Raw genomic sequence first — 13547 nt, 5'->3', positions numbered from 1 at the left:
TTAGAGGTCTGCAACGTTACTCATCACACCCAAGTGCAAGCAGATACAGAGGCGGATCTGCAGGACACCACACATCTCATCACCGCTTACAATTTCCTTTGCAAAACAAAGAGGGAAGTGAAGAGTAAATATTAAGACCTGCGCGTCCTTCTTAGCGTTTCTCAAGAAGCCGTCTCTCATCTGGGAACATGTAGAACAAGTTCAGGCCAAGGTTGGTGCCCGCGTTGTCCTGTCCCCTTCATTGGATTAGTGACCTGAGCAGGCCGCGTCGTGCAGAGATGTCTGATCGCTCAGTGTCACGTGGCCACATCTTGTTCTACAGGTCACCAGACAAGAGGGGGCTGGCAATAAATCATTTCTGACACGCATTGGGGATTTGCACTGACAGCATTCTTCATTTTGCAGTAAAAAGCCCCTGGTAACAAGACTCTCCAGGTCAGCACGATTAGACTTGTATAAGTTTGTTATTTTAGTGGTAAAATAAAAACAAGACAGAAATTCAGTTATTTGGTCATTGACGGGGACGTGTACCTTTTTTTGTTGATGAAGCTGTGATGGGCTTTTCTCGTGGCGAGCTTTAGCTTTTAATACAATTTTTGGGTACATACTGGAGTTTAGATTTTTGCTTCACAGCATTTACCGTATGGATTAAATAGATCAGACCCTTACAGACATGAGAAAACCAAATATATACTTTTTTTTCATGGGGAAAGAGGGGGCAATTCAAATTTTTCTATTTTTTCAAACTTCACTTCAGAATGAAGCTAAAATCACAGTCTCCTATGAAGCCCGGCCTGTGGAGTACCAACATGGCAGTCAGCATTCAGAAGGAACCCAGCTGCCATGATAATGCTGCAGTATCCAGCGATGGTCGCTAGAATGGTGTGCCCCCGGGACCACCCACCTTGTCAGAGATGGACAGCGGCACTTAAAAAGGTGTTGCCTGACTAGGTACAGAAGTGTACGGTCCCTGCAGAATCCTGACAGTGTGCAGTGCGATCTGCATACTTGCAGTCACGTGCCAAAGAGACGCATCCAGATTTCCTCAATCAAGAGAAGCCAAGCACAGTTAGTCAACAAGTGACTGATCTGCAAATTGTATACACCGTGTGCATCTCACACGATTGAGCAGTTTCAGAATTTTGTCACAAGTCTGGAGAGCCCCCTTTTAGGCATTGCAGTTACTGAAGTTTCGCTCCAATCACCGCTTTTCTAAATTGATCGAGCAGGGCCTGGTGGCTGGACTTCCATGCAATCAGAAAGCAACATATCTCTCTACAACATCAAATAAGATATGGCCTCTCTAAAATTGGGGAGTGAGCATTCCCAAAAGCTCTCCCCACCACCCATCCTACAAGCTCCCCCCCACCTCCACTGCCGACAGTCATTCAAGCCCCTAACTAATGTTAACAGTCCCACCAGTATTATTTTGCTGCAGACACATGAGAATGAGGCTCCTCCTGCAGCATGCAGTTTTTTTTTTTTTTTTGCAAACCTCATTCAGATACATGGGCCAGTTGTAGAGAGGTCTATAACATGTACCTATATCCTTCCTAGAGTGTGATGTCATTTGCCCACCATTTCTTGAGAAAGTTTTAAATTAACAGCTAGTCTGAGCAGGGATTCCAAACTCGCTCAAAAACCTGTCTAACAAGCCCCCTGCGTGTAAGAAACGCGACAACACCCTCAACCCATGAGACACCGGACCAGCAGATCATCAAACACGGTCACGGCACAGCTTATTACTGGCATCCTGCTCCTCACTGCACGGATATCAGAGAGACTTTTATATCAATCGTCATCACATTTACCTCCATCCTCTGCATTGATGCTTTGCACGGCACGTGCTGATATTTTACCATTTACAGTCACTGATGTGTAACTGTACAAATATACTGCACCGCCCCACGGCATTTCCTTGCTTACATTCATGTCTGATCCTACTCAAAACACCACAGACAATCATTGCTGTAAAAAAATAGTTTCAAAACTTTATTGGAATCTGTGCGAATATAACAATTACAGGAGATGTCATTATCTGCTCTGAGAGTCTGCAGAACCTGCTGTGTACAACGCTGGAGACGGCACAGGAAACATTACTAGTCTATGGGGCCAATCCAGAGATCACCACAATAATATACATTAAAGTTACATGGCAAAGTGTTACAAGGACGAAGAAGCCTAATCAGCCCAGTGTAACATAAGGGATAGGTGACATTTTTTTGGGGTCTGATCTTTGTCTCAAAAGATGGAATCAAATTGCAAGAGACAGAAAACAAGAAAAAAAAAAAAAACAGAACACACCAGGTCCAAGACTGTCTGTGCAGCCTAAAAATAAGCCCCTCATTGTGCTTTACCTGACGTCTAACAGTACGGACCTGGGCAAGTTGGGTAAATAAAACCGATCCCTCTCATGTTCGCCAAACCGTTCCTGCAAAGAAGACAAATAGACGTCTTAATTAGGTGCCAGAATACACACAACAAGCACCTAGAAGAGAAACCCATTGCATTAACATTTCTTTACCAGAATGGTGTTGTCCAGTGAAAACAAGTTATCACTTATCCAGAGGATAGGTGATAACTTAGTGATCGGCGCAGGTCCGACCCCATGAAATCCACACTGATCAGCACTTTTACCCCCATTAGAGTGGATCTGCAGTGCCCATGCTCCACTGTCACACCATGCCATCACCTATTCGTCTGCTGGCCTTGGATAATTCCAAAAGCCCTATAAAGAATCAATAGAGTGGCGATCGGGTGTCCGACCTGCAGCTTCATTTTGTAACAGGGATAAAAATTCCCCATTCTGCTAATTGGTGTGGGTCACAGCGATCTGACCCCCATCAATCAGTAAGCTATCACCAATCCAACTTGTTTCACTGGACAACCCCATTAACTGAACACTCAGCCTTATATATCCTGTGTTTGAGCATCAGCTGGTTTCATATAAACCAAGGATATATTATGCAAATTATTGGGATTCCTTGGCATTCTCCAGGTGTGCGTTACTGTCAATGAATGGAAATTGATGATTTAACTAACAAGTTTAATGGACAAAAGCATTGCCTATTCATTGGCAGATCTTTATTAAGCGTGTTGGGCAGGGCTGTGGAGTCTGAGTCGGTATAAAATGGACCGACTGACAATATATAATAAATTGGGTACAGTAGTTCAATACAGTTTGTAGGGAATATTTTTTCATAAGAATTTGGGAAAGTTATGAAGTGTCCTATAAATGTCTGTCCTATTCCTGATCTAAGGGTCTAGACTTTTAGCTGAGATGAATCTGTACATAAGTAGTGAAGAGCCTCCTCCACAGATAAGGGGGGAAAAAAAACAAACCAAAACACATAGGGAAGGAATGCCTGCACTCATCTCAGAACTGCTGAAGTGAAAAGGAAAGCCGGATTAAGGCAAGTACTTCTTAAAGCATATCTAAACTTTCAATAAACTGTGCATAAATCAATAGTCCAGTATATGTTGTCTCTTCATGCTTTACGTTTTAGTTTGTTTTTCCTCTTACCTCAAATATATTTTATGTTCTATCTAAATGGCTTGATTATTGTATCATAATAATGATTAAAAGTCTGATGTTACCATTTTGGTACAGTAAATTTATCACTTAAACATGAGTCATCCATGAGGGAGTCTGAGTCATGGAAATTGAGGCGTCGGAGGTTCGGCATACCGACTCCACAGCGCTTAGGAACTGTCCCCGGCATTGAGAAGACTCCTGTGTGATAACAATTGAACTTTCAATGGCGAATACCTGCGTTATTCCATCCAAAATGTTCCCAGTCCTCGCACGCTTGTTTGTCTCCTGCCATCTTCACTCTGTAGTTTAACAAGTTCTTCTCTGAAAAACAGTCTGATTACAAAGCTAGTAGATAACACGCATTTACAGGTTTCTGACAAGTGATTCAAAAGGGAAGACCGGAAATAAAGCTGGAACCAAAATATTCTGCTTGTACGTCAACCTACAAGTTGCTTGTGTGGTGGTCAGTTTGCCACTAGGCAGATTAGTTATCAAGCAGCACGACAACCCTTACTGACACTAATGACAACCAGATTAGCTGTCAATCTTTCTACAGAAAGTCTAAGCAGGCGCTAAATTTAATGATTATGGCACCAACTTCTGCGGTCTGTCTGAAGGCACTTTTGTCCTTTTCTAGCGGCAGGAGACATGTGCGCTAATCCATTGGAGCAAGTCAAGTAACGAAGCAGGTGGTTAATATCTAAGTGCACCACAAAAAAAATAAAGGAAATCTATTCACAGAAACTAAACTTGGGGATATGTCCCCATCTCCGCTGGCCTTGAACATTGCCGACTACAGTAAATGGAAAAACAAACACACACACACACACGGCCTTCATCCAAGTTCAATAACTGTTTTAATCAATATGGTCATTTCTCTTAGGCCATATTCGATCAATTCAGTAAGATATTGGATGCCAGTAACCTTCTAAGGCCATTTCCATGCACGGCAGAAGATTTGCACACCAAAGGGTGATTGCAACACACATGAATTTTGCCAAAATCCATGGTAGAAATGGCCTAGTTTTATGGCAGGTGCAGAAAACCGTACATATTCTCATCTGAGAGAACCCAGTCAATCAGCAAATCACACTCTGATCAGAGTGTTAGCACAGTGTGACCCAATTTTCTCAGAGAAAAACTAAATAATGGAGAAGATAAATTTCTCCATTCTGTCAGTCCGTGGAAATCAGGCTGCACTCAGATGTCAGTCAAGTTCAATTCGAATTTTTCCATGGACTCATTCACTTGCATAGCCAAGTGCTTTCCAAATATTGGAACAAACTTGGGCATGCTACAATTCATTCCATCGGACCAAGAAAGAAAAAAAAAAAACATTTCGGACATGTGCACAGCCCCATTGACTAACATTGGTCCGAGTGCGATCAGATGTTTTGTCAGGTCACACTCACACTGAAAATACGATCACCTGAATGAGTCCTTAAAGTGTTATTCCCCCAAAAATACTAATCCCAAAATTCACTGATACAACCAATCTCCTTTGTAGAGCCCCATCTGGTCAGAGCTGCGCATGTTCTACCTCTTTCCATTCATTGTCCCGGAGGTCGGACCCCCACTGATCAGTAAGTTATCCTCGATCTTAAGGACAGAGGATAACTCTTGGTTCTGGGAACTATCCTTTTGGGTTAGAGATCATAACTGTCTAATAATTCTGTGAACGATTTAACTGTTAAACTTAACAAAGTAGGAAATCTCTAGCATCACCAGTCCATCATAGACTGCTGCAGCCAATCACAGTCATCCGCTGTGATTTCTGCATGTAAACAAATTGGCCATTGATTGGCTGCATCGGTGACATGAACAATGGATGTGCCACCACCAACACAGCACCAGCCGGGACCACAATGGATGCGCCGCAACCGCGATGGGTGCGCCCCCGCCACCACCGCAGGACCAGCCGCAACCACGATGGGTGCGCCCCCGCCACCACCGCAGGACCAGCCGCAACCACGATGGGTGCGCCCCCCGCCACCACCACGATGGGTGCGCCCCCGCCACCACCGCAGGACCAGCCGCAACCACGATGGGTGCATCATTCAATCAAAGGAAGGCTTACTGGCACAGACAAAAATCGTTGTTGGAATTGGATCATTATTTTTTCTTCAACTATTTCACCACAATTATTTCCCTGTTAGGCACATAATATGGTAGAATGAGCAATTTCGTGTAAACCTACAGCTCATCCCACATAAGCCCTCACCCCTCATATTAGAATGGGGTTCATGGGGAAAAAAAAAAATGAAAATTGTCCGCGGCAGGAAGGGTTAATAGTCACCATAGTAACAGCGGAATATTGGCACGTGGTCCCCTACGCAGCTCCGCACCACACGGGGTTAACCCCTCCGGAATGCCTTCCGGTGCCAGTCAGGACTTCCGGGGCCGCTGGTGACGTCACCGCAGCAAATGGACTCAATTGCTAACGACGTCACAGCCTTCATATGACCTCTGGGCGCCGTTAGCGGCGGATATCTCGCCGGTATTTACCCCTCAGACGTCCACACCGTGTATATGTCCTGTGGGGGACAGTAATAAAGGTGTCCGGGCCCATCTCCGCAGCCTCCGTGTGCGCCGCGTCTCCCGCACTGTTCGCTCCTCCTGCCCCGTCTGAGCATAAAATGGGAAACATCCCCTTTACAAAATGGCGCTGAGCCCTTTGGCAGGCGCCTGCGCACTGGCGCTTAGCGCGCATCACTCGCCACCTCCCACCTTGCGCAGCCCTTTCAGCTCGCTCTAAACTCGGCTTTTAGTTCCGTTTCCAGGAAACAGAACGACCAATCGTATGACAGAGACGGCATCGTCGCTGAATCCGTGCAGCCAATCAGGGTTCTTTTAACTCCATCCGGATCTCAGCTGTCCAATCACCTGCAGAGAAGGACTGTCTACCCTGTCAGCTGTCTAATCAGCGGCGTCTACCCTGACTAGCCAATCAGCGAATGGAATGATCCTACCTGTTTCCTCGGCGAGCCAATGAGTTTTTTTGCTTCGTTTAACCAATCGGCGTTTCGTGAGTGGCGACCAATCAGACGTTGTGTCTGCTTCCCCCACGGCGTGAGGATGAGCCAATGGTGTTCGGAGAAGGATTGCTTCTGCTCAACAGCTTGTTATTTCGTTTATTGCTTGCAGTTCCGTGCAAGTGGGGAGTTGTAGGAGCCGAGAGTGTGAGTGAAACTTTCACCCGTTTTGGGGTCACTTTACGGTACGGAGGAGGGTAAGGAGAAGGTGCTGGCAGGAGGGGGGGGCGGGATCCCGGAGCTCGGGGCATCCGGCTTGGCCGAGAGCGGACTTCTCCGGGGAGAGTTTGCGGTATGTGCCGGTGGTGGGGGCGGCAGTGGCCGGTGTGTGAGGGGACGCGCCCGGCTCCCAACTTGTGCTGAGCAATGGCGCCGTGACACCCCGCCGTACAAAGCCTCGGTCCCGCAGGCCTGCCACTGACAGCCGCCGGCCCGAGCGGGGCGTCCCGGGGTGTCAGTTGTCAGGTCGCTGGCTGTCACCTGCTCGCACTTTGGGGGTCCTGCTAAACAGTTACTGGCCCCCCTCCCCAAAAAGAAAAAAAATCTCTCCGGACCCCCATACAGCGACAGTCTGGTCCTCCAACAACTACTGGAGCCCGGGAGGGTCATTGTGGGCACATGGGGCCGGCGGCGGACACCTATGGGGCCGAACTCTAACCTCCGTCTCCTCTTCTTCTCCCCAGTTGTAGTGAAGACAGATCTTCGAGCTGGAATCCCTCAAATAACCTTGGACGATGAAGGTAAGAGCTCCTGGCGAGGTCAGGGTTAATAAGGAGCCGCCTCGGCGGGGGTCCTGGTGTAGCCAGAGTGAGCTCTCCGCTCTTAGGCTATGTGCACACGATGCAGAAATGAAGCAGACAATTTCTGCATCATTTCTGCATCTCCCTGGCAGAAAAAACGCATGCAGATTGTGCATGCGTTTTTCCTGCAGAATACATGCGGATCCACATGCAGATTCACATGCGTTTCCGCATGCAGATTGACAAGCAGTTTCCAGACGATAGCATCACTTGGAAAGTGCTTGACAACTAGGTCACACTGTATAAATCCATGCAAACAGCATGGATTTATATAGTGTGACCCGAGAGAATGTATATACTTACCTTCGATGGCCCGCGCTGTCCTGCTCACTCCGTTCTCCCGGCTGCCGGCAACTTTGAATTGAAAGACCTGCCGACATCAGCGTCACGTGACCCGTCACATGACTCTGACGTCACCGCAGGTCCTACAACTCACTGCAAGTGCCGGGAAGCAAGCAGGAGCGGTGCGCGGGCCGACAGATGGTAAGTATATATATATTTTTTATTTTATTCTAGTTTTACAGCTTTTTTAATGGTACCTGGATGTGGATGAGACTCTCCTCTCCTCCACACCCGGGTACCATCCGCACATTAGAACGCACCAATTACGTAAGTACAGATGCAGTCTTGCGGAATTGGCGCGTTCTAATGCAAGTCAATGGCGGCGAAAACGCAGCGTTTCCGCAAAATTAAATGACATGCTGCGGATTTTTGAGCGCAGCGTTTACGCTGCGGAAAAATCCGCATCATGGGCACAGCACATGCGGATTTCAATTGGGGAACATTGCTTCCCTTCTACCATGCGTTTTTCATGCGTTTCCGCAACTGCAAAAACGCTGCGGAAACGCATGAAATACGCATCGTGTGAACTCAGCCTTACATAGAACTGCAACATCGTCATACTCTGCTTAGGTGACTGAGCGATCCATCATCCGACAGCGATCTCTTGCAGCACCCCCCTTATACATGCACGATCTCTCGCAGCACCCCCCATATACATGCACGATCTCTTGCAGCCCCCCCTGTATACATGCACAATCGCTCGCAGCCCCCCATATACATGCATGCCCGGCTCCACTGAGCGACCCTGCACTGTGCATGGGAGAAGAGGAGCGAGCCGCTGTCAGACTGGACAAAAAATCCAGGCCCCCCCCGTATACATTAAGCTGATAGATTTGTTCCCAGGCTGCAGTTTAAAAGAAAACCTGTGCTTTACTCACGCTCCTTGGGTCCAGTGCAGAGTCTCCGCCACTGTGTCTGTTACAGTCTGCAGCAATGCAGCCAATACCTGGGATCAGCGGCTTGGCCAGAGTTGACAGCATTAGCCATTGAGCGCACTGATTGGCTGCAGCGCTGTCGAGGTGATGTCAGTGCTGCAGACAATAAGACATGGGTGGAGACTCAGCGCTGGACCCGGAGGGGTGAGTAAAGCTCAGTCCATTTATATATAGACTGTAGCTGGGGGACAGGGGATTTAGTAACCAAAAAAGCCCCCAGACTCAAAATCGGTGGCTGCACATTCATAAGGACGATTGTTGCCTGTCATCAGCTGTTATCCCATGTAATCAGGCCGCCAGTCACCTGATGAGCTTGTTCGTGGGGTGAAAGGATCTGGCATCGGCAGCTCATCGGCCGTGTGCAGAGAATATGCTGTCGATGACTATGGGGGCATGACGAGAGCGTCAGTGCTTCTTATGTACACGACCAGTAAGCGAGCGCCGGTCGCCTTGTATAGGTTTATGATGGTCCAGTGAGGAAGTGGTTAAATGCCAGTCGGCTCTGCTGCATCAGGAGGTGAAGTGGGCGGCTCTGCAGACTTTGTGTTTACCTTGGCAGTGCTGCTGTTCAGTGCAGACTTTTGTTGCTGGAGGTACACGTGTCAGTCTGCACCTCTTCTTTCCTTTGGTTCCCGATTAATACCTAGTGACCATGTTCTAGAAGTACTTGGGAAGGTGTCTGGTGTTGCACGGTCACTTGTCTGTTGGTTCATTGCTTTGTATGTAGACGATGTGTTGGGCCCTGCATACACTGATATTGGGGGCCACAGCTGCACTAATCTTATGTCCATAGGAAGTGATGTATTCATCCTGGCCACATGGTCATGGCTCACTGTGGTGTCCCTGGAATTAGCCCGCAGGGACCACAATACACACTGGAGGGGTCGTCCCCTTTCAGAAAGGTCCTTTTACATTGACTGAATGAACACTTGTTCCCCATCTTCGCTCTATGTGAATAAGCAGAGCGATCAGCAGCCGGTCGCGTCTCTTAGGCTTCGTTCACACGCAGCGGCCGAGAACCGCAGCCATAGAGGCCCTTTTTACAGCTCTCCACTTAATTTTGCAAGTAAGCACAGACTAATGCCGGTCTTCAAATCGATTGTCAGTAGCAAACCCCAACCATCATGAGGAATGACATGAGGAGAAGAGAGTGACTGCACTGATCATTGCTGGGTGACGAGGGTACTTAAGGCTTAGTTTACACCTTGCAAATGTGATCCATCCATGGGCCGGCATGATGCTGATGTCTGCAATGTCCTTTGTGCTTTCAGGCAGCGGATGAGCCTGCCTACCTAACAGTGGGGACCGATGTCAGCGCTAAGTACCGGGGCGCCTTCTGCGAGGCAAAGATTAAGACGGTTAAGCGGCTGGTGAAGGTTAAGGTACGTTGTTCGGGCCCCTGGTGTCGGGGGTCACATTGCAATGATTGTTTCCCCATTTGTGTGTATCACCGAGATCTGTAACTTGTTGAACTACAACTCCCAGCATGACGGCAATGATGACCACGTGTCAGTCAGTGTATTGATAACGGGCTTTACATACAGCACGTCCATACAGATCAGTCTGAGGGTACAGGTGACATTATGCTGCCAACATGGAGCCCTTCTGATATTCATTGTAACCCCTTCCTGCCGCAGCCAACTTTCAATTCTGCACTTTTATTTTTTTTTCTCCCTTCTTTTTGAAGAGTGCATTTTTGTCTACACAGTTGTAGGAGGGTTTGTAGTTGTGCATGACCTCATTCATTTTACCTTATTATGTACTAGACAACAGGAAAATGAGGTGGAATGGTGGTGAAAACACAATTCTGCCATTATTTTTTACGGTTTTGCTGTTCACTGCGCTTATTGAGCAGTAAAAATGACCCGGCAACATAAGGGTCCATATGATTGCGGTGATACAAATCTTGTATATTGTTGTTTTGTGTATGTTTTTTGTGCCGAAAAAAAAAAAAAAATTGGCTTGGCAGCACTACGAGATGATGATTGAGATATATATATATATATATATATATATATATATATATATATATATATAAATAAATGCTTAATTCTTCCATCGATGGCGTCCTTGGCAAGTTGTTGTTTTTATTGATACCACTTTAGGATACCCCCCCCCATTTTCTTTTTTTTTTTAATTTTTTTTATTCCATTTTAATTTAGGGAGGTGTGATGATACCCCCCCACACACACACACACAATTTTGAAGGTTTTTTTGTGGTCTTTACTATATGGGTTAATTTTAATATTTGGACCTTTAAGGACGCGGCGATAACAATTTGCTTCATTTTTTTTAGTTTTAAATTGGGGATATATATTTAACATTTTGTAAAAAGAGGATTTGGGTTACTCAGCGTAAAATCTCTTTATCAGAACCTTCATTGGGAGACACAGGAAACCATGGGGCGTATGCTGCCGCTGCTAGCCCTTGTTTTATTTTATGCCCTTTTTCTATATACTGCTGCACAGTATTGTAGTGTATATATAGAAAATGCAATTCTCCTATGAAGGCTGGGCTTTACCATGATGGCAGCCGTTGGTGCCTTCATCTCCTGAGCCCGCTCCATACATGGGGTCCCGAAGAAGAGCGTGTTATTATCGGTGGGGTTTCAAGATCCGGGAAGATGTGAATGGAGCAGAACAGCACAGCGCCCTCCAATGTGTAGTGGTAGCTATCAGGTACTGCAGCTCCAATCACATTCACTTCAATAGTGCCCGGGAGCAGCCACTACACATTGGAGGGAGTTATGCTCGCCGCTTACATTCGGCTGCCGCTAACAACTTCTGATCGTGGGGGTGTCGGTATCAGAGCCCCGTGATCTGGATGATAAGTACAGATAAATGCTGTGAAGCTTTCCTGCACAGGTCTGTGGAGAGACGCCAGCGGTGTATTCCCAGCGACCCACCTCCTCATGCCTATGCCAGTTACTCGATAATTGGATTTTCCGACCTCTAATTGATTTACTCTTCTCCTTCCTCCACGAGGTTCTGTGTTTGACAGCGCCGGCACGAAAACAGTGATCTGATTGTGGCTTCATTTACAGGTCACTCTGAAACAAGACAGCTCCACGCAGCTGGTGCAGGATGACCAGGTGAAAGGGCCGCTCAGGGTACGTCTAACGCTCGGAGTAATATGGATTGTCTTGTATCACTTGTTTTTTTTGGCCTTTGTTTACTTAGAGGGGCTGTCAATGCTCGCATTCTGGTGGGCTCAAGCCTTCCCGATGCTGAGATCCCATGGCTTTCATAGCTGCTTTTCAAAGGAGGATGTCTTTGATGCACCTTTTTTTTAAAGGGGTTTTATGGTTTCAGAAAAACCCTGTCTACTGGCTGCAGTCTGTTTTAAGAAAAAAAAAAAAAAAAGTTCTTTACTCCCCGTCCCCTGGTCCAGTGCTGAGTCCCGGTGTTTGTTATTGTCTGCAATGCTGATTCATTTCAACAGCACTGCAGACAATCTGTGAGTCCAGCAGCTCTGCCCGAGTCCAGCTGCTGAGCCCACTGATTGTTTGTAGCGCTATTGATATGTCAGCACTGCAAACAATAACAGATATCAGGAGCAGCGGCAGAGACTCAGATCTGGACCCGGGAAGAATGAGTAAAGCACAGATTTTAGAAACCAATTGCTGCTGAGGGACCAGGATTTTCAGAGCCCTCTTTAAAGCTGCAATCACATGGGTGAGAGATGCTGCAGATTTTCTGCCTGGATTTTGTAGACTGAATGTTTCCAGCATTTCACAGTCCGAGCATCGTGAAATACAAAATCGGCTTTACAATTGCACAGCGCTGCAGATATCAAATAATCAGCATAGCCGTACAAAGGATGATCTTTGCTGCGTGTCTGCAGCAGCGTTTCCACAGCAAAATCCTCACAATTCAGCGACTATTTTCCCACCGCTGCAAATCCGGCCCATGTGGACGTACCCTAAAGGTATGTCCAGCTAAATAGGACATATATTCATAGTTTATTCCATTCTCTGCTTATAAAATCGGTGTATATAGCTCGTTCCTATACGTGGGCACAGCTGTGTGATGAGCCACGGATCCCCCAGCAGTGGATCCCAAATTTCACTCCAGAGTTCTGCACGCTCACTGCTTTTATACTATGGGGCCTGAGCAGTAAGACTACTGGCCTCTAATTAGACCAAATGTCATTTTCTTCTAATTATCTAGGAACCGGTGAGCTCTAATGAGTTTTTGCACAATCTCCGTGCCGAGGACACAGTAAGTGTGTGGGAACGGTAACCTATTTACTGCAGAGCATCGAACCCGGCTCTGCTCAGCTCTGTTCCCCGGAGGTGATGGGACCGGTGTCATCACCTCTACTGATACCTGCTGGCTCAATTGCGACCCCTTCTGTTCCCTGCGCAGCGGCGCTACCACCTGTGCAGAGAACTGCCCCAGCCCCCCTTACTGATGAGATGGGGCCGCATTGTGCTCCTCCCTGCATCTTCTTCATCCTCAGGATTCATGAGGGTCCCAGAGGCTAGACCCCACCTGATCAGTAAGTACCTACCCCGGCCATAGGTCAGCACATTATGACGGGTGCAACTTCTGCAGGAGCGGTGTTCATTGTGTCTTAAAAATGACATGGGAGCGTGATTGTCCAGGACAAAGTGCTCCTTCCAGAGCCCACGACTTAGCTGCCGAGATTGACAGCGGATGGAATCTAGGAGCGCTTGGCTCCAATCCCTGCTTTTAGAGGCTGATGCTGACTGTGTAACACAGCCGGCATCTGCTTCATACATCAGAACCCGACATTAGACGTACCAATACGTCTAATGTCAGGAAGGGGTTATTCAGGGCTTTTACTGACTTAAATGAGCTGCATATTTTAATAAATATATATTTATATTTAAAAATTGTGTATAATAATAATAATAATCTTTATTTTTATATAGCGCTAA

General features: G+C 46.9%; 1 protein-coding gene and 1 long non-coding RNA gene across 7 annotated transcripts in view; one reads left to right on the top strand and one right to left on the bottom strand.

The window, feature by feature from the left end:
• Positions 1 to 6247, bottom strand: part of LOC141153705 (uncharacterized) — a 33874-nt gene extending 27627 nt beyond the window's left edge. For 4 of the 5 annotated variants that reach the window (XR_012247340.1, XR_012247341.1, XR_012247337.1 and 1 more), the window contains exons 1-3: positions 6041 to 6246; positions 3770 to 3856; positions 2379 to 2431 (exon numbers count right to left, since the gene is read on the bottom strand). This is a non-coding gene — a long non-coding RNA (uncharacterized lncRNA). Of the gene's footprint in view, positions 1 to 2357; positions 2432 to 3769; positions 3857 to 6040 lie in introns of all 5 variants that reach the window. The other variant, XR_012247338.1, reaches the window with a different exon arrangement.
• Positions 6248 to 6558: 311 nt separating this feature from the next.
• Positions 6559 to 13547, top strand: part of ARID4A (AT-rich interaction domain 4A) — a 58587-nt gene continuing 51598 nt past the window's right edge. Inside the window, exons 1-4 of one of the 2 annotated variants that reach the window (XM_073638762.1) lie at positions 6559 to 6714; positions 7251 to 7307; positions 9916 to 10026; positions 11688 to 11753. In XM_073638762.1, the coding sequence (XP_073494863.1) occupies positions 7302 to 7307; positions 9916 to 10026; positions 11688 to 11753 (183 nt within the window). In that variant the 5' untranslated portion in view covers positions 6559 to 6714; positions 7251 to 7301. Of the gene's footprint in view, positions 6753 to 7250; positions 7308 to 9915; positions 10027 to 11687; positions 11754 to 13547 lie in introns of both variants that reach the window. The other variant, XM_073638763.1, reaches the window with a different exon arrangement.

This window comes from Phyllobates terribilis, unplaced genomic scaffold (assembly GCF_046119375.1).
Source record: "Phyllobates terribilis strain yellow unplaced genomic scaffold, ASM4611937v1 Scaffold_7__3_contigs__length_470593459, whole genome shotgun sequence".
Lineage (NCBI taxonomy): Eukaryota > Metazoa > Chordata > Amphibia > Anura > Dendrobatidae > Phyllobates > Phyllobates terribilis.
The sequence above is the reverse complement of the archived record's forward strand: the minus strand, read 5'-3'. Positions and strand labels throughout refer to the sequence as shown.